We start from the raw sequence: 25948 nt of genomic DNA on the forward strand, positions 1-25948 counted from the left end.
CTGCCTTCGATACTGTGAACCATCAGATCCTCCTCTCCACCCTCTCCGAGTTGGGCATCTCCGGCGCGGCCCACGCTTGGATTGCGTCCTACCTGACAGGTCGCTCCTACCAGGTGGCGTGGCGAGAATCTGTCTCCTCACCACTGGTGTCCCCCAGGGCTCTGTTCTAGGCCCTCTCCTATTCTCGCTATACACCAAGTCACTTGGCTCTGTCATAACCTCACATGGTCTCTCCTATCATTGCTATGCAGACGACACACAATTAATCTTCTCCTTTCCAGCTTCTGATGACCAGGTGGCGAATCGCATCTCTGCATGTCTGGCAGACATATCAGTGTGGATGACGGATCACCACCTCAAGCTGAACCTCGGCAAGACGGAGCTGCTCTTCCTTCCGGGGAAGGACTGCCCGTTCCATGATCTCGCCATCACGGTTGACAACTCCATTGTGTCCTCCTCCCAGAGCGCTAAGAACCTTGGCGTGATCCTGGACAACACATCTCAACTAACATCAAGGCGGTGGCCCGTTCCTGTAGGTTCACGCTCTACAACATCCGCAGAGTACGACCCTGCCTCACACAGGAAGCGGCGCAGGTCCTAATCCAGGCACTTGTCATCTCCCGTCTGGATTACTGCAACTCGCTGTTGGCTGGGCTCCCTGCCTGTGCCATTAAACCCCTACAACTCATCCAGAACGCCGCAGCCCGTCTGGTGTTCAACCTTCCCAAGTTCTCTCACGTCACCCCGCTCCTCCGCTCTCTCCACTGGCTTCCAGTTGAAGCTCGCATCCGCTACAAGACCATGGTGCTTGCCTACGGAGCTGTGAGGGGAACGGCACCTCAGTACCTCCAGGCTCTGATCAGGCCCTACACCCAAACAAGGGCACTGCGTTCATCCACCTCTGGCCTGCTCGCCTCCCTACCACTGAGGAAGTACAGTTCCCGCTCAGCCCAGTCAAAACTGTTCGCTGCTCTGGCTCCCCAATGGTGGAACAAACTCCCTCACGACGCCAGGACAGCGGAGTCAATCACCACCTTCCGGAGACACCTGAAACCCCACCTCTTTAAGGAATACCTAGGATAGGATAAAGTAATCCTTCTCACCCCCCTTAAAAGATTTAGATGCACTATTGTAAAGTGGCTGTTCCACTGGATGTCATAAGGTGAATGCACCAATTTGTAAGTCGCTCTGGATAAGAGCGTCTGCTAAATGACTTAAATGTAAATGTAATGTTTAGTCTACCATAAGGTCTATCCATTGTTTTAGTCTACCAGAAGGTCCATACAGGTTGATAGAGGTGCTCTCTCCCTCCCTCTCTCCTCTCTCCTTTCCCCTCTCTTCTCTCTGTTCCTCTCTCCTCCCTCTCTCTCTTCCTCTCCTCTCTCTTCTCTTCCACTCTTCTTCTCTCCTCTCTCTTCTCTCCCTCTCTTCCTCTCTCCCTCTCTCTTCTCTTCCTCTCTTCTTCTCTCCTCTCTCTTCTCTCCCTCTATTCCCCTCCCTCTCTCTTCTCTTCCTCTCTTCTTCTCTCCTCTCTCTTCTCTCCCTCTCTTCCTCTCTCCCTCTCTCTTCTCTTCCTCTCTTCTTCTCTCCTCTCTCTTCTCTCCCTCTATTCCTCTCCCTCTCTCTTCTCTTCCTCTCTTCTTCTCTCCTTTCTCTTCTCTCCCTCTCTTCCTCTCTCCCTCTCTCCTCTCTCTTCTTTTCCTCGCTTCCTCTCTCCTTTCTCCTCTCTTCTCTCCCTCTCTTCCTCTCTCCCTCTCTCCTCTCTCTTCTCTCCCTCTCTTCCTCTCTCCTCCCTCTCTCTCTTCCTCTCTTCATGTTGATGACAGCTAACCACAGCTACCTGTCCATCGGTGTGCTGCTCAGACACACAGACACACAGAATCACACACACACAGCTCCTTCTTTAATCCCACAGAGCTGGAGACACTTAGGACATAAGCAGAGAATTAGTGGAGTGGAGCAGGACAGGAATCCCTCTGTGGTCTCCGTATAAAGGGGGTGGGGGAGTGAGGGTATAGCCTCGGTGTCATGGGGAAGGAGGGGGAAGGAGAACATGGGTGAGGAGAGGAGGGAGAGAAAAAAGGTTGGGTTTTAGAGGGAGAATAAGGGAAGTTAAGGGGAGAGGTTGATTAAGGTAGGGTTTGAGAGGGAGAATAAGGGAAGTTAAGGAGAGAGGATGATTAAGGTAGGGTTTGAGAGTGAGAATAAGGGAAGTTAAGGAGAGAGGTTGATTAAGGTAGGGTTTGAGAGGGAGAATAAGGGAAGTTAAGGGGAGAGGTTGATTAAGGTAGGGTTTGAGAGTGAGAATAAGGGAAGTTAAGGAGAGAGGTTGATTAAGGTAGGGTTTGAGAGTGAGAATAAGGGAAGTTAAGGGGAGAGGTTGATTAAGGTAGGGTTTGAGAGGGAGAATAAGGGAAGTTAAGGGGAGAGGTTGATTAAGGTAGGGTTTGAGAGTGAGAATAAGGGAAGTTAAGGAGAGAGGTTGATTAAGGTAGGGTTTGAGAGTGAGAATAAGGGAAGTTAAGGAGAGAGGTTGATTAAGGTAGGGTTTGAGAGTGAGAATAAGGGAAGTTAAGGAGAGAGGTTGATTAAGGTAGGGTTTGAGAGTGATAATAAGGGAAGTTAAGGAGAGAGGTTGATGAAGGTAGGGTTTGAGAGTGAGAATAAGGGAAGTTAAGGGGAGAGGTTGATTAAGGTAGGGTTTGAGAGTGATAATAAGGGAAGTTAAGGAGAGAGGTTGATTAAGGTAGGGTTTGAGAGTGAGAATAAGGGAAGTTAAGGAGAGAGGTTGATGAAGGTAGGGTTTGAGAGTGATGATAAGGGAAGTTAAGGAGAGAGGTTGATTAAGGTAGGGTTTGAGAGTGATAATAAGGGAAGTTAAGGGGAGAGGTTGATTAAGGTAGGGTTTGAGAGTGATAATAAGGGAAGTTAAGGAGAGAGGTTGATTAAGGTAGGGTTTGAGAATGAGAATAAGGGAAGTTAAGGAGAGAGGTTGATTAAGGTAGGGTTTGAGAGTGATAATAAGGGAAGTTAAGGAGAGAGGTTGATTAAGGTAGGGTTTGAGAGTGATAATAAGGGAAGTTAAGGAGAGAGGTTGATTAAGGTAGGGTTTGAGAGTGAGAATAAGGGAAGTTAAGGAGAGAGGTTGATTAAGGTAGGGTTTGAGAGTGATAATAAGGGAAGTTAAGGAGAGAGGTTGATTAAGGTAGGGTTTGAGAGTGAGAATAAGGGAAGTTAAGGAGAGAGGTTGATTAAGGTAGGGTTTGAGAGTGATAATAAGGGAAGTTAAGGAGAGAGGTTGATTAAGGTAGGGTTTGAGAGTGAGAATAAGGGAAGTTAAGGAGAGAGGTTGATTAAGGTAGGGTTTGAGAGTGAGAATAAGGGAAGTTAAGGAGAGAGGTTGATTAAGGTAGGGTTTGAGAGTGAGAATAAGGGAAGTTAAGGAGAGAGGTTGATTAAGGTAGGGTTTGAGAGTGATAATAAGGGAAGTTAAGGAGAGAGGTTGATGAAGGTAGGGTTTGAGAGTGAGAATAAGGGAAGTTAAGGGGAGAGGTTGATTAAGGTAGGGTTTGAGAGTGAGAATAAGGGAAGTTAAGGAGAGAGGTTGATGAAGGTAGGGTTTGAGAGTGAGAATAAGGGAAGTTAAGGGGAGAGGTTGATTAAGGTAGGGTTTGAGAGTGATAATAAGGGAAGTTAAGGAGAGAGGTTGATTAAGGTAGGGTTTGAGAGGGAGAATAAGGGAAGTTAAGGAGAGAGGTTGATGAAGGTAGGGTTTGAGAGTGATAATAAGGGAAGTTAAGGAGAGAGGTTGATTAAGGTAGGGTTTGAGAGTGATAATAAGGGAAGTTAAGGGGAGAGGTTGATTAAGGTAGGGTTTGAGAGTGATAATAAGGGAAGTTAAGGAGAGAGGTTGATTAAGGTAGGGTTTGAGAATGAGAATAAGGGAAGTTAAGGAGAGAGGTTGATTAAGGTAGGGTTTGAGAGTGATAATAAGGGAAGTTAAGGAGAGAGGTTGATTAAGGTAGGGTTTGAGAGTGATAATAAGGGAAGTTAAGGAGAGAGGTTGATTAAGGTAGGGTTTGAGAGTGATAATAAGGGAAGTTAAGGAGAGAGGTTGATTAAGGTAGGGTTTGAGAGTGATAATAAGGGAAGTTAAGGAGAGAGGTTGATTAAGGTAGGGTTTGAGAGTGATAATAAGGGAAGTTAAGGAGAGAGGTTGATTAAGGTAGGGTTTGAGAGTGATAATAAGGGAAGTTAAGGAGAGAGGTTGATGAAGGTAGGGTTTGAGAGTGAGAATAAGGGAAGTTAAGGAGAGAGGTTGATTAAGGTAGGGTTTGAGAGTGATAATAAGGGAAGTTAAGGAGAGAGGTTGATGAAGGTAGGGTTTGAGAGTGAGAATAAGGGAAGTTAAGGAGAGAGGTTGATGAAGGTAGGGTTTGAGAGAGATAATAAGGGAAGTTAATGAGAGAGGTTGATTAAGGTAGGGTTTGAGAGAGATAATAAGGGAAGTTAAGGAGAGAGGTTGATGAAGGTAGGGTTTGAGAGAGATAATAAGGGAAGTTAATGAGAGAGGTTGATTAAGGTAGGGTTTGAGAGTGAGAATAAGGGAAGTTAAGGAGAGAGGTTGATGAAGGTAGGGTTTGAGAGAGATAATAAGGGAAGTTAAGGAGAGAGGTTGATGAAGGTAGGGTTTGAGAGAGAGAGAGAGAGAGAGAGAGAGAGAGAGAGAGATCTTTGTACACCAGATGCTGGAACACATTTGCCGTTATGTGACTGTTCTGATGACGGATGGAACACAGACTGACCTTCCTCTCTCTGTGTGTTTCTCTCTCTCTCTTTCTTTCTCTCTGTCTCTGTCTCACTCCTTTTCCTCTCTCTGTGTGTTTCTCTCTGTCTCTGTCTCACTCCTTTTCCTCTCTCTGTGTGTTTCTCTCTGTCTCTGTCTCACTCCTTTTCCTCTCTCTGTGTGTTTCTCTCTGTCTCTGTCTCACTCCTTTTCCTCTCTCTGTGTGTTTCTCTCTGTCTCTGTCTCACTCCTTTTCCTCTCTCTGTGTGTTTCTCTCTCTCTCTTTCTTTCTCTCTCGTTCTCTTTCTCTCTGTCTCTGTCTCACTCCTTTTCCTCTCTCTGTGTGTTTCTCTCTCTCTCTTTCTTTCTCTCTCGTTCTCTTTCTCTCTGTCTCTGTCTCACTCCTTTTCCTCTCTCTGTGTGTTTCTCTCTCTCTCTGTCTCACTCCTTTTCCTCTCTCTGTGTGTTTCTCTCTGTCTCTGTCTCACTCCTTTTCCTCTCTCTGTGTGTTTCTCTCTCTCTCTGTCTCACTCCTTTTCCTCTCTCTGTGTGTTTCTCTCTCTCTCTGTCTCACTCCTTTTCCTCTCTCTGTGTGTTTCTCTCTGTCTCTGTCTCACTCCTTTTCCTCTCTCTGTGTGTTTCTCTCTGTCTCTGTCTCACTCCTTTTCCTCTCTCTGTGTGTTTCTCTCTCTCTCTGTCTCACTCCTTTTCCTCTCTCTGTGTGTTTCTCTCTGTCTCTGTCTCACTCCTTTTCCTCTCTCTGTGTGTTTCTCTCTCTCTCTTTCTTTCTCTCTCGTTCTCTTTCTCTCTGTCTCTGTCTCACTCCTTTTCCTCTCTCTGTGTGTTTCTCTCTCTCTCTTTCTTTCTCTCTCGTTCTCTTTCTCTCTGTCTCTGTCTCACTCCTTTTCCTCTCTCTGTGTGTTTCTCTCTGTCTCTGTCTCACTCCTTTTCCTCTCTCTGTGTGTTTCTCTCTCTCTCTGTCTCACTCCTTTTCCTCTCTCTGTGTGTTTCTCTCTGTCTCTGTCTCACTCCTTTTCCTCTCTCTGTGTGTTTCTCTCTCTCTCTGTCTCACTCCTTTTCCTCTCTCTGTGTGTTTCTCTCTGTCTCTGTCTCACTCCTTTTCCTCTCTCTGTGTGTTTCTCTCTCTCTCTTTCTTTCTCTCTCGTTCTCTTTCTCTCTGTCTCTGTCTCACTCCTTTTCCTCTCTCTGTGTGTTTCTCTCTCTCTCTGTCTCACTCCTTTTCCTCTCTCTGTGTGTTTCTCTCTGTCTCTGTCTCACTCCTTTTCCTCTCTCTGTGTGTTTCTCTCTCTCTCTTTCTTTCTCTCTCGTTCTCTTTCTCTCTGTCTCTGTCTCACTCCTTTTCCTCTCTCTGTGTGTTTCTCTCTGTCTCTGTCTCACTCCTTTTCCTCTCTCTGTGTGTTTCTCTCTGTCTCTGTCTCACTCCTTTTCCTCTCTCTGTGTGTTTCTCTCTCTCTCTGTCTCACTCCTTTTCCTCTCTCTGTGTGTTTCTCTCTCTCTCTGTCTCACTCCTTTACTCTCTCTGTGTGTTTCTCTCTGTCTCTGTCTCACTCCTTTTCCTCTCTCTGTGTGTTTCTCAATCTCTCTTTCTTTCTCTCTCGTTCTCTTTCTCTCTGTCTCTGTCTCACTCCTTTTCCTCTCTCTGTGTGTTTCTCTCTCTCTCTGTCTCACTCCTTTTCCTCTCTCTGTGTGTTTCTCTCTGTCTCTGTCTCACTCCTTTTCCTCTCTCTGTGTGTTTCTCTCTGTCTCTGTCTCACTCCTTTTCCTCTCTCTGTGTGTTTCTCTCTCTCTCTTTCTTTCTCTCTCGTTCTCTTTCTCTCTGTCTCTGTCTCACTCCTTTTCCTCTCTCTGTGTGTTTCTCTCTCTCTCTGTCTCACTCCTTTTCCTCTCTCTGTGTGTTTCTCTCTGTCTCTGTCTCACTCCTTTTCCTCTCTCTGTGTGTTTCTCTCTCTCTCTGTCTCACTCCTTTTCCTCTCTCTGTGTGTTTCTCTCTCTCTCTGTCTCACTCCTTTTCCTCTCTCTGTGTGTTTCTCTCTGTCTCTGTCTCACTCCTTTTCCTCTCTCTGTGTGTTTCTCTCTGTCTCTGTCTCACTCCTTTTCCTCTCTCTGTGTGTTTCTCTCTGTCTCTGTCTCACTCCTTTTCCTCTCTCTGTGTGTTTCTCTCTGTCTCTCTGTCTCACTCCTTTTCCTCTCTCTGTGTGTTTCTCTCTGTCTCTCTGTCTCACTCCTTTTCCTCTCTCTGTGTGTTTCTCTCTGTCTCTGTCTCACTCCTTTTCCTCTCTCTGTGTGTTTCTCTCTGTCTCTGTCTCACTCCTTTTCCTCTCTCTGTGTGTTTCTCTCTGTCTCTCTGTCTCACTCCTTTTCCTCTCTCTGTGTGTTTCTCTCTGTCTCTGTCTCACTCCTTTTCCTCTCTCTGTGTGTTTCTCTCTGTCTCTCTGTCTCACTCCTTTTCCTCTCTCTGTGTGTTTCTCTCTGTCTCTGTCTCACTCCTTTTCCTCTCTCTGTGTGTTTCTCTCTGTCTCTGTCTCACTCCTTTTCCTCTCTCTGTGTGTTTCTCTCTGTCTCTGTCTCACTCCTTTTCCTCTCTCTGTGTGTTTCTCTCTGTCTCTGTCTCACTCCTTTTCCTCTCTCTGTGTGTTTCTCTCTGTCTCTGTCTCACTCCTTTTCCTCTCTCTGTGTGTTTCTCTCTGTCTCTGTCTCACTCCTTTTCCTCTCTCTGTGTGTTTCTCTCTCTCTCTTTCTTTCTCTCTCGTTCTCTTTCTCTCTGTCTCTGTCTCACTCCTTTTCCTCTCTCTGTGTGTTTCTCTCTGTCTCTGTCTCACTCCTTTTCCTCTCTCTGTGTGTTTCTCTCTGTCTCTTTCTTTCTCTCTCGTTCTCTTTCTCTCTGTCTCTGTCTCACTCCTTTTCCTCTCTCTGTGTGTTTCTCTCTCTCTCTTTCTTTCTCTCTCGTTCTCTTTCTCTCTGTCTCTGTCTCACTCCTTTTCCTCTCTCTGTGTTTTCTCTCTGTCTCTGTCTCACTCCTTTTCCTCTCTCTGTGTGTTTCTCTCTGTCTCTGTCTCACTCCTTTTCCTCTCTCTGTGTGTTTCTCTCTCTCTCTTTCTTTCTCTCTCGTTCTCTTTCTCTCTGTCTCTGTCTCACTCCTTTTCCTCTCTCTGTGTGTTTCTCTCTGTCTCTGTCTCACTCCTTTTCCTCTCTCTGTGTGTTTCTCTCTGTCTCTGTCTCACTCCTTTTCCTCTCTCTGTGTGTTTCTCTCTGTCTCTGTCTCACTCCTTTTCCTCTCTCTGTGTGTTTCTCTCTCTCTCTTTCTTTCTCTCTCGTTCTCTTTCTCTCTGTCTCTGTCTCACTCCTTTTCCTCTCTCTGTGTGTTTCTCTCTCTCTCTTTCTTTCTCTCTCGTTCTCTTTCTCTCTGTCTCTGTCTCACTCCTTTTCCTCTCTCTGTGTGTTTCTCTCTGTCTCTGTCTCACTCCTTTTCCTCTCTCTGTGTGTTTCTCTCTGTCTCTGTCTCACTCCTTTTCCTCTCTCTGTGTGTTTCTCTCTGTCTCTGTCTCACTCCTTTTCCTCTCTCTGTGTGTTTCTCTCTGTCTCTGTCTCACTCCTTTTCCTCTCTCTGTGTGTTTCTCTCTGTCTCTGTCTCACTCCTTTTCCTCTCTCTGTGTGTTTCTCTCTCTCTCTGTCTCACTCCTTTTCCTCTCTCTGTGTGTTTCTCTCTGTCTCTGTCTCACTCCTTTTCCTCTCTCTGTGTGTTTCTCTCTCTCTCTGTCTCACTCCTTTTCCTCTCTCTGTGTGTTTCTCTCTGTCTCTGTCTCACTCCTTTTCCTCTCTCTGTGTGTTTCTCTCTGTCTCTGTCTCACTCTTTTCCTCTCTCTGTGTGTTTCTCTCTGTCTCTGTCTCACTCCTTTTCCTCTCTCTGTGTGTTTCTCTCTGTCTCTGTCTCACTCCTTTTCCTCTCTCTGTGTGTTTCTCTCTCTCTCTGTCTCACTCCTTTTCCTCTCTCTGTGTGTTTCTCTCTGTCTCTGTCTCACTCCTTTTCCTCTCTCTGTGTGTTTCTCTCTGTCTCTGTCTCACTCCTTTTCCTCTCTCTGTGTGTTTCTCTCTGTCTCTGTCTCACTCCTTTTCCTCTCTCTGTGTGTTTCTCTCTCTCTCTTTCTTTCTCTCTCGTTCTCTTTCTCTCTGTCTCTGTCTCACTCCTTTTCCTCTCTTCTAACAAACAGTGATTCCCGGGATGATTGATCCATCCATGTAGATCTGTCAACGTTGAGGATTTGGGAATGTTGACGGGGAGAGAACATGTCTGACGTGTCCCTGTGTCACACTCCAACCCTCTGGACCTGAACAGAACACTCAACTCTAAATTGTTAAACTCAGGCCTTTCTAGAAGGAATCTCATTGGAAGGAAGAAGGAGGAAGAAAACAACAAACATAACATTCATTGATGTCATTTCCTTCCTGGTGAATTTGTGAACCTTCTCAGACACACCTTGGAGTCGAATAATATGCTTATTTAAATTGAAATTAATCGAACTGAATTGAATCAAACTGAATTGAATGTAATTTAATTGAGGAAGGACTGTAAGATGTCTCATGACCGTGTCCACATCACAATTGAGTGACAAAATTACTGACCTCATGACAAAAGCATTTATTTGTATGCGTATTTATTGGTATAATGTTTAAGTTATATTGTTTAAGATCTATTGTATGCCTTCCTACAGACTGTAACACATACAAACAGCACTGAAGCTGATTGGCTATAAGGGTTTGTGTGAGTAGATAGCTCTGACATGACTGGATAGGAGTTAACATGGGTTGTAACTAAGCTGTCTTGTATCAGTTTACATTTAGTAACTGTAAACAAACACTGTATAGCCTCGAAAACACAGTTCAAATGATAATGTCCATATCATGGATGCATCCATAGTCATGTATTTGAGAGTGGTTCCATTTCCCCATCTCTCAGCTTTTTACTGAAACAGTGGCAGGGACCATACTATGTTGTTGTTTCAACTGGATTGTCCTTTTAAAGGACTCAAACACACTGAGCTGAAAGATAACCTCTACAATTTTGAACAAAGATATTTGCTGCTAACTTATCACAGAAATATAATACGAGATGTGCAATTCCCTTTTCATTTCAATCAGAAAACACATTTGATGAAATATCAGATTAGAATGACAATTGATGTAACATATTTGTGTCTATAAATATAAGAATGATGGGTTTATTATTTGATTTATTTGACTTTGTTTTACCAAAGTTCTACTTCTAAATATAATATAAACATTCATATGTCTTAAGGCAGCTCTCGACACAGATGGTCATTTCACTGTCAAGCTCTCATCAGCTATACTTTGCAAAAATGAGAATCACGGATTTGGAGACAAAACAGGGATTTCTGTATAAAGTTCTCATTGAAATAATGTATTTCTCTTTTGGATGTGTACATTTTGCATTGCTTCTTGACCTTAATTCTAGCTTGTTCTGTGTTAGTTTATAAGTGTCACAGAGTTATGTTTTGTCACCCACTATGTAAATGTGATCTCACAGGTTTTATTTTGTATCTGTATTGGTGCTGTATTGTCGAGACATGTTTCCATTTGTTATTTCCCATCCCAAAATGTTATCTATTCTTTATTTTATTTTGTAGGTTAATAAAAGTATAGTTTTTCCTGATTTGAAAATGTTTTTAAAAAATGTTATGTCCAAAAGCAGCATCTTATTCTGATAGCAGTTGGTTTGGATTTCCCCCAACTGTCGTTTTCTAATCTAAACTCCAAGTCCAAACATCAGTCCATGCTCGACCCTGGTTTCCACTTTACAGTATTTACACACACTCAGTCAACCGTTTCCTCCTCTCCCTCTCCTCCACCTCTTCTTCTCCCTCTCCTTCTTTCTCTCTATTGGTCCGTTTTTCTCTCTTTCTCTCTATTGGTCCGTTTTTCTCTCTTTCTCTATATTGGCCCGTTGTTCTCTCTTTCTCTCTATTGGTCCGTTTTTCTCTCTTTCTCTATTGGTCCGTTTTTCTCTCTTTCTCTATTGGTCCGTTTTTCTCTCTTTCTCTCTATTGGTCCGTTTTTTCTCTCTCTCTCTATTGGTCCGTTTTTTCTCTCTCTCTATTGGTCTGTTTTTCTCTCTTTCTATCTTTCTCTCTATTGGTCCGTTTTTCTCTTTCTCTCTATTGGTCCGTTTCTCTCTTTCTCTCTATTGGTCTGTTTTTCTCTACCTTTCTCTCTATTGCTCCATTTTTCTCTACCTTTCTCTCTATTGGTCCGTGTGTTTCTCTCTCTCTCTATTGGTCCGTTTTTTTTCTCTCTATTGGTCTGTTTTTCCCGACTTTTCTCTTTATTGATCCATTGTGCTTCTTCAAGCTGTTGCCGGACATAGAATCGGACTTTCTATTCTTGAGAATTTTGCGCAGAAGACTGCCTGTTGATAGACTTGGGTGTTGTCAGGTGCTGGTGTGAAGCTTTCACCATGCTGTTCGAGGAAGGGTTGGCGTGAGGCCTTCACCATGCTGTTTGAGGAGGGGTTGGCGTGAGGCCTTCACCATGCTGTTCGAGGAGGGGTTGGCGTGAGGCCTTCACCATGCTGTTCGAGGAGGGGTTGGCGTGAGGCCTTCACCATGCTGTTCGAGGAGGGGTTGGCGTGAGGCCTTCACTATGCTGTTCGAGGAAGGGTTGGCGTGAGGCCTTCACCATGCTGTTCGAGGAGGGGTTGGCGTGAGGCCTTCACCATGCTGTTCGAGGAAGGGTTGGCGTGAGGCCTTCACCATGCTGTTCGAGGAGGGGTTAGCGTGAGACCTTCACCATGCTGTTCGAGGAGGGGTTGGCGTGAGGCCTTCACCATGCTGTTCGAGGAGGGGTAGGCGTGAGGCTTTCCCCATGCTGGTCAGATCGAGGAGGGGTAGGCGTGAGGCTTTCCCCATGCTGGTCAGATCGAGGAGGGGTAGGCGTGAGGCTTTCCCCATGCTGGTCAGATCGAGGAGGGGGCCTTGGCGTGAGGCCTTCACCATGCTGTTCGAGGAGGGGTTGGCGTGAGGCCTTCACCATGCTGTTCGAGGAGGGGTTGGCGTGAGGCTTTCACCATGCTGTTCAGATCGAGGGTGGGTTGGCGTGAGGCTTTCCCCATGCTGGTCAGATCGAGGGTGGGTTGGCGTGAGGCTTTCACCATGCTGTTCAGATCGAGGGTGGGTTGGCGTGAGGCTTTCACCATGCTGTTCAGATCGAGGGTGGGTTGGCGTGAGGCTTTCCCCATGCTGGTCAGATCGAGGGGGGGTTGGGGTGAGGCTTTCACCATGCTGGTCAGATCGAGGGTGGGTTCGCGTGAGGCTTTCCCCATGCTGGTCAGATCGAGGGGGGGTTGGCGTGAGGCTTTCACCATGCTGTTCAGATCGAGGGGGGGTTGGCGTGAGGCTTTCACCATGCTGTTCAGATCGAGGGGGGGTTGGCGTGAGGCTTTCACCATTCTGTTCAGATCGAGGAGGGGTTGATGTCTGTTTCACATTTTTAAAAGTCACTTTGCATACCAGGTGTCAATTCAACACAATGAGGAACAAGGAGCCAGAGCCAGACCGTATTGACCAGCTTCCTAAACCTATTAGTTAATGATGATTCGGGAGTTATTAATCACATATTGCGCACGCCACCACAATTCATTCAGTCATATGCATTTGCAATTATCAGCAGAGAATTATCCGTTTTTTATCGTTTGAATATTTAAATTCAGGAGGCTGTGATGGGATAAACTTGTTCAAAAAGACAGATCGAAGGATTCTGCAGACCTCACAGTGTTCCTGGGTCTCCACAGTTACTTCAGGGTTCCGGAATGCAAAAAGACAGATCAAAGGATTCTGCAGACCTCACAGTGTTCCTGGGTCTCCTCAGTTACTCCAGGGTTCTGAAATGCAAAAAGACAGATCGAAGGATTCTGCAGACCTCACAGTGTTCCTGGGTCTCCACAGTTACTCCAGGGTTCTGAAATGCAAAAAGACAGATCGAAGGATTCTGCAGACCTCACAGTGTTCCTGGGTCTCCTCAGTTACTCCAGGGTTCCGAAATGCAAAAATTGAGATCGACCAGGAAGCACTAATGAAATGCAACCTGGGATCGTTAGACAGTGTTTGTGTGTACCATTTAACTGGATAAGTGTAGCCTGTGGTCTCAGCACTGGAAGGGTTGTTGGATCTAGCAACAGAGCTGATTGTCTGCTGACACAGTAAAGTGAGTTGTAGACACACTGAGATGTTAGCAGTAAAGGGAAGTCAATTGAATGATGGGGGTTACAGACTTAATATTGGGTTCACTTTGACTTTGTCCTGGGGCTTAATGATTTTAATTAGAGTAGTGACTCGTGTGGCTCAAGGGAGTCGGCTTCTCCTGGATTCAGCATGAAGCGAAACACACACACACAAAGGTGTGGTTTTCTTTTTTTCTTATATATTTTTGCTAGATAAAACATTAAGACAATGCACATTTTTTCCCGCCCGACCTACCCCCATCAACCATTTTTGTACCCCCCCACCCAGAATGCCTTAAAGCACATTCAATAAGCACAAGTCAATAAGTTACGTTTTTATAGGCTAAAGCAAAAAGTATACTAATCTGGAGGAAGGTGGTCCTATAGGTCTACTGTATACAGCAGTAACCTCAAGGGGTGGGGCCAAGAATACTAATCTGGAGGAAGGTGATCCTATAGGTCTACTGTATACAGCAGTAACCTCAAGGGGTGGGGCCAAGAATACTAATCTGGAGGAAGGTGATCCTATAGGTCTACTGTATACAGCAGTAACCTCAAGGGGTGGGGCCAAGAATACTAATCTGGAGGAAGGTGATCCTATAGGTCTACTGTATACAGCAGTAACCTCAAGGGGTGGGGCCAAGAATACTAATCTGGAGGAAGGTGATCCTATAGGTCTACTGTATACAGCAGTAACCTCAAGGGGTGGGGCCAAGAATACTAATCTGGAGGAAGGTGATCCTATAGGTCTACTGTATACAGCAGTAACCTCAAGGGGTGGGGCCAAGAATACTAATCTGGAGGAAGGTGATCCTATAGGTCTACTGTATACAGCAATAACCTCAAGGGGTGGGGCCAAGAATACTAATCTGGAGGAAGGTGATCCTATAGGTCTACTGTATACAGCAGTAACCTCAAGGGGTGGGGCCAAGAATACTAATCTGGAGGAAGGTGATCCTATAGGTCTACTGTATACAGCAGTAACCTCAAGGGGTGGGGCCAAGAATACTAATCTGGAGGAAGGTGATCCTATAGGTCTACTGTATACAGCAGTAACCTCAAGGGGTGGGGCCAAGAATACTAATCTGGAGGAAGGTGATCCTATAGGTCTACTGTATACAGCAGTAACCTCAAGGGGTGGGGCCAAGAATACTAATCTGGAGGAAGGTGATCCTATAGGTCTACTGTATACAGCAGTAACCTCAAGGGGTGGGGCCAAGAGTACTAATCTGGAGGAAGGTGATCCTATAGGTCTACTGTATACAGCAGTAACCTCAAGGGGTGGGGCCAAGTATACTAATCTGGAGGAAGGTGATCCTATAGGTCTACTGTATACAGCAGTAACCTCAAGGGGTGGGGCCAAGAATACTAATCTGGAGGAAGGTGATCCTATAGGTCTACTGTATACAGCAGTAACCTCAAGGGGTGGGGCCAAGAATACTAATATGGAGGAAGGTGGTCCTATAGGTCTACTGTATACAGCAGTAACCTCAAGGGGTGGGGCCAAGAATACTAATCTGGAGGAAGGTGATCCTATAGGTCTACTGTATACAGCAGTAACCTCAAGGGGTGGGGCCAAGAATACTAATCTGGAGGAAGGTGATCCTATAGGTCTACTGTATACAGCAGTAACCTCAAGGGGTGGGGCCAAGAATACTAATCTGGAGGAAGGTGATCCTATAGGTCTACTGTATACAGCAGTAACCTCAAGGGGTGGGGCCAAGACTACTAATCTGGAGGAAGGTGATCCTATAGGTCTACTGTATACAGCAGTAACCTCAAGGGGTGGGGCCAAGTATACTAATCTGGAGGAAGGTGATCCTATAGGTCTACTGTATACAGCAGTAACCTCAAGGGGTGGGGCCAAGAATACTAATCTGGAGGAAGGTGATCCTATAGGTCTACTGTATACAGCAGTAACCTCAAGGGGTGGGGCCAAGAATACTAATATGGAGGAAGGTGGTCCTATAGGTCTACTGTATACAGCAGTAACCTCAAGGGGTGGGGCCAAGTATACTAATCTGGAGGAAGGTGATCCTATAGGTCTACTGTATACAGCAGTAACCTCAAGGGGTGGGGCCAAGAATACTAATCTGGAGGAAGGTGATCCTATAGGTCTACTGTATACAGCAGTAACCTCAAGGGGTGGGGCCAAGAATACTAATATGGAGGAAGGTGATCCTATAGGTCTACTGTATACAGCAGTAACCTCAAGGGGTGGGGCCAAGTATACTAATCTGGAGGAAGGTGATCCTATAGGTCTACTGTATACAGCAGTAACCTCAAGGGGTGGGGCCAAGAATACTAATCTGGAGGAAGGTGATCCTATAGGTCTACTGTATACAGCAGTAACCTCAAGGGGTGGGGCCAAGAATACTAATCTGGAGGAAGGTGATCCTATAGGTCTACTGTATACAGCAGTAACCTCAAGGGGTGGGGCCAAGAATACTAATCTGGAGGAAGGTGATCCTATAGGTCTACTGTATACAGCAGTAACCTCAAGGGGTGGGGCCAAGAATACTAATCTGGAGGAAATGTATGGAGCTGATCAAAATAGGAAATCATCTGGTCCCAGGTGGAATAACATTTGTTGGTTGACCCTCAAATGGTATACTTTCTTTTTTTCTAATTTTAGGAATAGCATAAAATCTTTTAGCCAAAGAAAGGCTAACGGAGGATTGACAGATTTTCAATACAATAAAATCCTTCTGAGGACTAACATGGAGGCAAAGGCAATGGCATCTAGTCGTCTATTGGACAGGGAAGGACTTCTGGTACTTCAAAAATAGTTATTTCTGCAATGGGCTGCAACTCTATATCAAATGTTTCAGAAAGGGTTTTGAATATAGTTGACCAGTAATCTACCAGATGTGGAAAGGACCAGAACATACATACGGGTCAAGTCCGCCGAGGAGCTTTTACACCTGTCACATGTACCATCAAAATTGAGTAGAATTCTGGATAATCTTAAATTACTGAAATGGATACAGTTAAGTAGTGTAGTTTACACTGTACAAGGTTGAGCCGGGCACAAGAAGAGCTTCCATTTATCCTGAGTAAGGCACTCTTCCTCAGAGATCTCTCCACCAAGTTCCTTTTCCCACTCAGATTGCATTTTAATTGATGGGTTATCAAGGGACATTACTATAAAAAAAAGTCCCTTCAGTTGAAATGGTGTTTTCAAAAGGGCATCCAAACCCAATCGGGTGGTAGAAATGCAAAGGTGGGGCTTTGAGTGCGAATAAACTGACACATTTGGAAATACCTATATAAACTTGAATGGGGTAGATTACATTTTAAAGTGAGGTTGTCAAAATTGCTGAGAGAGGAAGAGAATGGAGATGACTAAAGCTGAGAGGGAGAGAATGGAGGTGACTAAAGCTGAGACGGGGAGAATGGAGGTGACTAAAGCTGAGAGGGAGAGAATGGAGGTGACTAAAGCTGAGGGGGAGAGAATGGAGGTGACTAAAGCTGAGAGGGAGAGAATGGAGGTGACTAAAGCTGAGACGGGGAGAATGGAGGTGACTAAAGCTGAGAGGGAGAGAATGGAGGTGACTAAAGCTGAGACGGGGAGAATGGAGGTGACTAAAGCTGAGAGGGAGAGAATGGAGGTGACTAAAGCTGAGAGGGAGAGAATGGAGATGACTAAAGCTGAGAGAGGAAGAGAATGGAGATGACTAAAGCTGAGAGGGGGGGAATGGAGATGACTAAAGCTGAGAGGGAGAGAATGGAGATGACTAAAGCTGAGAGGGGGAGAGAATGGAGGTGACTAAAGCTGAGAGGGGGAGAATGGAGGTGACTAAAGCTGAGAGGGAGAGAATGGAGGTGACTAAAGCTGAGAGGGAGAGAATGGAAATGACTAAAGCTGAGAGAGGAAGAGAATGGAGATGACTAAAGCTGAGAGGGGGAATGGAGATGACTAAAGCTGAGAGGGAGAGAATGGAGATGACTAAAGCTGAGAGGGGGAGAGAATGGAGGTGACTAAAGCTGAGAGGGGGAGAATGGAGGTGACTAAAGCTGAGAGGGGGAGAGAATGGAGGTGACTAAAGCTGAGAGGGGGAGAGAATGGAGGTGACTAAAGCTGAGAGGGGGAGAATGGAGATAACTAAAGCTGAGATAGGAAGAGAATGGAGGTGACTAAAGCTGAGAGGGGGAGAGAATGGAGGTGACTAAAGCTGAGAGGGGGAGAATGGAGGTGACTAAAGCTGAGAGGGGGAGAGAATGGAGGTGACTAAAGCTGAGAGGGGGAAAATGGAGATGACTAAAGCTGAGAGAGGGAGAATGGAGATGACTAAAGCTGAGAGAGGAAGAGAATGGAGATGACTAAAGCTGAGAGGGGGGGAATGGAGATGACTAAAGCTGAGAGGGGGAGAATGGAGATGACTGAAGCTGAGAGGGGGGGAATGGAGATGACTAAAGCTGAGAGGGAGAGAATGGAGATGACTAAAGCTGAGAGGGGGAGAGAATGGAGGTGACTAAAGCTGAGAGGGGGAGAGAATGGAGGTGACTAAAGCTGAGAGGGGGAGAGAATGGAGGTGACTAAAGCTGAGAGGGGGAGAGAATGGAGGTGACTAAAGCTGAGAGAGGAAGAGAATGGAGGTGACTAAAGCTGAGAGAGGAAGAGAATGGAGGTGACTAAAGCTGAGAGAGGAAGAGAATGGAGATGACTAAAGCTGAGAGAGGAAGAGAATTGAGGTGACTAAAGCTGAGAGAGGAAGAGAATGGAGGTGACTAAAGCTGAGAGAAGAAGAGAATGGAGATGACTAAAGCTGAGAGAGGAAGAGAATGGAGATGACTAAAGCTGAGAGAGGAAGAGAATGGAGGTGACTAAAAGCTGAGAGAGGAAGAGAATGGAGGTGATTAAAGCTGAGAGAGGAAGAGAATGGAGGTGACTAAAGCTGAGAGAGGAAGAGAATGGAGGTGACTAAAGCTGAGAGAGGAAGAGAATGGAGATGACTAAAGCTGAGAGAGGAAGAGAATGGAGGTGACTAAAGCTGAGAGAGGAAGAGAATGGAGATGACTAAAGCTGAGAGAGGAAGAGAATGGAGGTGACTAAAGCTGAGAGAGGAAGAGAATGGAGATGACTGAAGCTGACAGAGAAAGATAAAAAGGAGTCAGTTTCAGTTTGACACCAGTCAGTTTCTGGAGTGTGAAGCCAGTAAACAATATTTTGTATCGTTGCTGCCCAGTAATAACACATAGCGTTAGGAGAGGATCATCCTCTGTGTGTTCTATCTCTCTGGAAGGTCAGGTTTTCTTTGTGTTTGTGTGTGCTCTTTTCACATTGGTGTGACTTAACAATGGGAGTCTCTGTGTGATCATTGATTCAGAAAGACCTGGTATATCAACAGTAATTCCTGCTGGTAATTGACTGTGCGTTGTGCTAATGAGAGGTGTGGGTGGGGGCGGGGGGAGTTATCTCTCTCTGTAATAAGTGTGTTCAATAAGAGGGGGAGGTGAGGGGGTGAGTTAGCTAATGGATTTTAGAGAGGCAGAGATGGAGGGATGGATTTCACCCGGTGCGAACGGAGAGATGGAGAGGGGGAGGAGGTCTGTGAACTGAGTGACGAGTGGGCATTTAGAACACTTATCTTTATTGTTTAGCTGGAATGACAACACCAGATAGATAGCCTGTCCTCTCTATCTATCTCTAGCTCCCTCTTTATCTCTCTCTCTCTCTCTCTCTCTCTCTCTCTCTCTCTCTCTTGTCCATCTGACAATGAAAGTGACTACAGAACAACAGATAACCATTTAAGTGAGTTTACTAATGATAAAAGCGAACAATAAACGGTAATATGTTTATTTGTTTATCAAATGGTAGAAGGTATACTGGTGTATATTAGTGTGAGACGTTTATATAAAATAGGTATTATTATGATAATAGCATTGTATGTCAAACAATCAAAAATATTATACTCTATCGGGATAGATGTAAATAGATAGAGGTCTATAGGGATAGATGTAGATAGATATAGGTCTATAGGGATAGTTGTAGATAGATAGAGGTCTATAGGGATAGATGTAAATAGATATAGGTCTATAGGGATAGTTGTAGATAGATAGAGGTCTATAGGGATAGATGTAAATAGATAGAGGTCTATAGGGATAGATGTAGATATATAGAGGTCTATAGGGATAGATGTAGGTAGATAGAGGTCTATAGGGATAGATGTAGATAGATAGAGGTCTATAAGGATAGATGTAGATAGATAGAGGTCTATAGGGATAGATGTAGATAGATAGAGGTCTATAGGGATAGATGTAGATAGATAGAGGTCTATAAGGGTAGATGTAGATAGATAGAGATCTATCGGGATAGATATAGATAGATAGAGGTCTATAGGGATAGATGTAGATAGATAGAGGTCTATAGGGATAGATGTAAATAGATAGAGGTCTATAGGGATAGATGTAGATAGATAGAGGTCTATAGGGATAGATGAGGATAGATAGAGGTCTATCGGGATAGATGTAGATAGATAGAGGTCTATAGGGATAGATGTAGATAGATAGATAGAGGTCTATAGGGATATATGTAGATAGATAGACGTCTATAGGGATAGATGTAAATAGATAGAGGTCTATAGGGATAGATGTAGATAGATAGAGGTCTATAGGGATAGATGTAGATAGATAGAGGTCTATAGGGATAGATGTAGATAGATAGAGGTCTATAGGGATAGATGTAGATAGATAGAGGTCTATAGGGATAGATGTAGATAGATAGAGGTCTATAGGGATAGATGTAGAAAGATAGAAGTCTATAAGGATAGATGTAGATAGATAGAGGTCTATAGGGATAGATGTAGATAGATAGAGGTCTATAGGGATAGATGTAGATAGATAGAGGTCTATAGGGATAGATGTAGATAGATAGAGGTCTATAGGGATAGATGTAGATAGATAGAGGTCTATAGGGATAGATGTAGATAGATAGAGGTCTATAGGGATAGATGTAGATAGATAGAGATCTATCGGGATAGATGTAGATAGATAGAGGTCTATAGGGATAGATGAGGATAGATAGAGGTCTATCGGGATAGATGTAGATAGATAGAGGTCTATAGGGATAGATGTAGATAGATAGATAGAGGTCTATAGGGATAGATGTAGGTAGATAGAGGTCTATAGGGATAGATGTAGATAGATAGAGGTCTATAGGGATAGATGTAGATAGATAGAGGTCTATAGGGATAGATGTAGATAGATAGAGGTCTATAGGGATAGATGTAAATAGATAGAGGTCTATAGGGATAGATGTAGATAGATAGAGGTCTATAGGGATAGATGTAGATAGATAGAGGTCTATAGGGATAGATGTAGATAGATAGAGGTCTATAGGGATAGATGTAGATAGATAGAGGTCTATAGGGATAGATGTAGATAGATAGAGGTCTATAGGGATAGATGTAGATAGATAGAGGTCTATCGGGATAGATGTAGATAGATAGAGGTCTATAGGGATAGATGTAGATAGATAGAGGTCTATAGGGATAGATGTAGATAGATAGAGGTCTATAGGGATAGATGTAGATAGATAGAGGTCTATAGGGATAGATGTAGATAGATAGAGGTCTATCGGGATAGATGTAGATAGATAGAGGTCTATCGGGATAGATGTAGAAAGATAGAAGTCTATAGGGATAGATGTAGACCGATAGAAGTCTATAGGGATAGATGTAGATAGATAGAGATCTATCGGGATAGATGTAGATAGATAGAGGTCTATAGGGATAGATGTAGATAGATAGAAGTCTATAGGGATAGATGTAGAAAGATAGAAGTCTATAGGGATAGATGTAGAAAGATAGACTTTATTGTCACTCACACTTGTAATCGTTGATGACATCTGAGCCTAGCCACACATCCACTTTTCATTTAACCCTAATGGGGTTAGGAAGAAGACCAATGACATCACACATGCACGCACTCACGCGCGCGCACACGCACGCACACACACACGCACACACACACACACACACTTATTGTGCGTTGGATTGACAACGGCCATCTTTGATTGATGCACCGTGGTGCCTCCACATGTCCTACAGCTCATTCATAGATTTGTGTTTCCTCAGCATCATTAAGTCCTGTTTTATTCCATTATATTTTAATGTGGAACAAGCTAAATTGTGATTAATGTAGTGTATCTGTGAGAGAAAACACAAGATTTGACATTTAATGAGACAATGTGGTGTTTACATGCTGAATATGTACAAACAAAAATAGCCAGACAAATGAAGGAAAGAAAGTGTAATGTACGAAGCATCAGATCTGATCTGATTCCTTCTCATTTCTCTCTTTGTTCAGTCTCTTCATTTACCAACCCAATAAACATAACTGGCCTTTCTGATTAGCACACACACACGCACACACACGCACGCACGCACACACACGCACGCACACACACGCACACACACACACACACACACACACACACACACGCACACGCACGCACACACACACACACACACACACACACACACGCACGCACGCACACGCACGCAGCTCTAGGTGTCTACATTTAAGCCTGATCCATCTCTGTAAGAATCATTTAAGCCTGATCCATAGCTGTATCTAAAGTATCTTTAAAATTAGTAATAATAATAATGAATTGGTAGCAACATGCAGAGATAGCTGTTACCACACACACGGGCAGATACACAAAGGCACACACACACACACACACACTCTGTCATTGTAAAGTGGATGGAGCCATGTGGTGGTCACATATTGTTTGCCTGGCCGTGCTACGACAGAAACAAGCTGAGATGGATGGGGACCTGGGACTGATTGGGGTTAGAGAAGAGAAATAGAGAAAGAGAGAGAGACTCTGCATGCAGAAACACCAAATTGAGACTCTGCATGCAGAATTCTGCTAAAATATCCCCGGTGTACAACGTAGAACACGAAATAATGCATGCAGAGCAGAATACGGCCGATACCCTCTAATTATCAAAATCCAGAAAAGAGGCATTACATTTTACAACCACCTAAAAGGGGGCGATTCCCAAACCTTCCATAACAAAGCCATCACCTACAGAGAGATGAACCTGGAGAATACTCCCCTAAGCAAGCTGGTTCTGGGGCTCTGTTCACAAACAGACCCCGCAGAGCCCCAGGACAGCAGCACAGGTAGACCCAACCAAATCATGAGAAAACAAAAAGATAATTACTTGACACATTGGAAAGAATTAACAAAAGAACAGAGCAAACTAGAATGCTATTTGTCCCTAAACAGAGAGTACACAGTGGCAGAATACCTGACCACTGTGACAGACCCAAATCTAAAAACGTATTCTGGATCGGTGTCCCATCCACGGGACGGTTGAGCTAACGTAGGCTAAAGGGATTAGCATGAGGTTGAGCTAACGTAGACTAACAATAACATTTCCCAGGACATAGACATATCTGATATTGGCAGACAGCTTAAATGATTGTTAATCTAACTGCACTATCCAATTTACAGTAGCTATTACAGTGAAATAATACCATGCTATTGTTTGGGGAGAGTGCACAGTTTTGAACATGAAAAGTTATTAAGAAACATATTAAGCACATTTGGGCAGTCTTGATACAACATTTTTAACAGAATGCAATGGTTCATTGGATCAGTCTAAAATAGTGCACATACATTGCTGCCATCTAGTGGCCAAAATCTAAATTGCAGCTGGGCTGGAATAATACATTATGGCTTTTCTTTTTTATGTGTGTGCATACTGCCCACAAAATGAGGTGGAAACTGAGCTGCACTTCCTAACCTCCTGCCATATGTATGACCATATTAGAGACACATATTTCCCTCAGATTACACAGACCTACAAAGAATTTGAAAACAAATCACATTTTGATAGACCTCCATATCTTCTGGGTGAAATACTACAATGTGCAATCACAGCAGTAAGATTTGTGACCTGTTACCACAAGAAAAGGGCAACCAGTGAAGAACAAACACCACTGTAAATACAAACCATATTTATGTTTATTTATTTTCCCTTTCATACTTCAACTATTTGCACTTCGTTACAATACTGTATATATACATAATATGACATTTGAAATGGCTTTACTCTTTTTTAACTTTTGTGAGTGTAATGTTTACTGTTAATTACTATTGTTTATTATCTGTTTCACTTGCTTTGGCAATGTAAACATAAAAGATTCGGCATGGGCTCTCAGATCCTCTAAAGGTTTTACAGCTGCACCATCCTGACTGGCTGCATCGCCTTTGGTATGGCAAATACACCGCCCTTGACCACAAAGCACTATAGAGGCTGGTGCGGACTGCCCAGTACATCACTGGGGCCAAGCTCCCTGCCATCCAGGACCTCTATACCTCTATATAGACTATTTAGACTATTTTAAAACTCTGCATCATTGGGAAGGGCTCAAAACAAGCATTTCAGGAAAATTCTACACCAGCTGTATTCAATGTGACAAATACTATTTTTATTTTATTTGTGTGTCTGCATGTGTGCAACTGCACAAGCACACACATAAAACCTTCCCACTGGTTGAATCAACGTTGTTTCAATGTAATTTGTCAAATTATTGTGAAGTCGAATCTACGTGGAAAATACATTGGATTTGAAAGAAGTCGAAGTAAACTTTTGTTTTGAGGTGAAATGTCAACCACAGGGTTATGTCACCATGGTAACCAAATGTCAACATAGATAAACCTTGCAGAAAATACACTACATGACCAAAAGGTATGTGCACACCTGTTCGTCAAACATCTCATTCCAAAATCAGTGGCATTAATATGGAGTTGGTACCCCCTTTGCTCCAGCCTCCACTCTTCTGGGAAGGATTTCCACTAGATGTTGGAACATTGTTGTGGGGATTTGCTGCCATTCAGCCACAAGAGCATTAGTGAGGTTGGGCACTGATGTTGGGCGATTAGGCCTGGCTAGAAGTCGGCGTTCTAATTCATCCCAAAGGTGATCGATGAGGTTGAGGTTTCGGGCTCTGTGCAGGCCAGTCAGGTTTTTCCACCCCTGATCTCTACAAACCATTTCTGTACAGACCTTGCTTTGTGCACAGGGGCATTGTCTGAATGCTGAAACAGGAAAGAGCCTTCCCCAAACTTTTGCCACAAAGCACAAAGTTTGAAGCACAGAATTGTCCAGAATGTCATTGCATGCTGTAGCGTTAACATTTCCCTTCACTGGAACTAAGGGGCCTAGCCTGAACCATGAAAAACAGCCCCATACCTTTATTCCTCCTCCAACAAACATTACAGTTGACACTATGTAATGGCGCAGGAAGCTTTCTCCTGGCATGCGCCAAACCCGGATTTGTCTGTCCGACTGCCAGATGGTTGATGCGTGAGAACACGTTTCCACTGCTCCAGAGTCCAATGGTGGTGAGCTTTACACCACTCAAGCCAACGCTTGGCATGTCACATGGTGATCTTAGGCTTGTGTGCGGCTGCTCGGCCATGGAAACCCATTTCATTGAGCTCCAGAACAGTTATTTTGCTGACTTTGCATCCAGAGGCAGTTTGGAACTCGGTAGTGAGTGTTGCAAACAAACCACACAGAGCCTCATACCATTTTTACTCGCTTCAGCACTCGTGGTCCTGTTCTGTGAGCTTGTGTGGCCTACCACTTCACTGCGGAGCCATTTTTTGCTCCTAGACGTTTCCACTTCACAATAACAGCACTTACATTTGACCGGGGCAGCTCTAGGAAGGCAGCAATTTGACAAACTGACTTGTTGGAATGACGGTGCCACGTTGAAAGTAACTGAGCTCTTCGGTAAGGCCATTCTACTGACAATGTTTGTCTATGGAGATTGCATGGCTGTGTGCTCGATTGTATACACCTGTCAGCAACAGGTGTGACTGAAATAACCGAATCCACTAGTTTGAAGGGGTGTCCACATACTTTTGTATATATATAGTGTATGTTGAGTTTGTACCTAAAAATAATGTCAGATCTTCCCATGTTATATTCACTTTCAGAAAAATAATATAGACTGGGCAGCACCTCCTACTGGAGAGTTGATCCATCTACAGCACCTCCTACTGGAGAGTTGATCTACCTACACCACCTCCTACTGGAGAGTTGATCCATCTACAGCACCTCCTACTGGAGAGTTGATCTGTCTACAGCACCTCCTACTGGAGAGTTCATCTACCTACACCACCTCCTACTGGAGAGTTGATCCATCTACAGCACCTCCTACTGGAGAGTTGATCCATCTACAGCACCTCCTACTGGAGAGTTGATCCATCTACAGCACCTCCTACTGGAGAGTTGATCTGGCTACACCACCTCCTACTGGAGAGTTGATCCATCTACAGCACCTCCTACTGGAGAGTTGATCCATCTACAGCACCTCCTACTGGAGAGTTGATCTACCTACACCACCTCCTACTGGAGAGTTGATCTGTCTACAGCACCTCCTACTGGAGAGTTGATTCATCTACAGCACCTCCTACTGGAGAGTTGATCTACCTACACCACCTCCTACTGGAGAGTTGATCCATCTACAGCACCTCCTACTGGAGAGTTGATCTGTCTACAGCACCTCCTACTGGAGAGTTCATCTACCTACACCACCTCCTACTGGAGAGTTGATCCATCTACAGCACCTCCTACTGGAGAGTTGATCTACCTACACCACCTCCTACTGGAGAGTTGATCCATCTACAGCACCTCCTACTGGAGAGTTGATCTGTCTACACCACCTCCTACTGGAGAGTTGATCCATCTACAGCACCTTCTACTGGAGAGTTGATCCATCTACAGCACCTCCTACTGGAGAGTTGATCCATCTACAGCACCTCCTACTGGAGAGTTGATCTGGCTACACCACCTCCTACTGGAGAGTTGATCCATCTACAGCACCTCCTACTGGAGAGTTGATCCATCTACAGCACCTCCTACTGGAGAGTTGATCTACCT

At 44.4% G+C, this 25948-nt stretch overlaps 1 protein-coding gene across 2 annotated transcripts in view; it reads left to right on the forward strand.

The window, feature by feature from the left end:
- LOC118376822 (transcription factor COE1-A-like) overlaps positions 1–10475 on the forward strand; it is a 140821-nt gene extending 130346 nt beyond the window's left edge. For both annotated transcript variants that reach the window (XM_052515150.1, XM_052515155.1), the window contains one exon: positions 9016–10475. Coding sequence is in view for 1 of the 2 variants with exons in the window: in XM_052515155.1 (XP_052371115.1) it covers positions 9016–9047 (32 nt within the window). In the remaining variant the exon portion in view is untranslated. The remainder of the gene's footprint in view (positions 1–9015) is intronic.
- The last annotated feature ends 15473 nt before the right edge of the window (positions 10476–25948 follow it).

Source organism: Oncorhynchus keta, chromosome 4, assembly GCF_023373465.1.
Source record: "Oncorhynchus keta strain PuntledgeMale-10-30-2019 chromosome 4, Oket_V2, whole genome shotgun sequence".
NCBI lineage: Eukaryota > Metazoa > Chordata > Actinopteri > Salmoniformes > Salmonidae > Oncorhynchus > Oncorhynchus keta.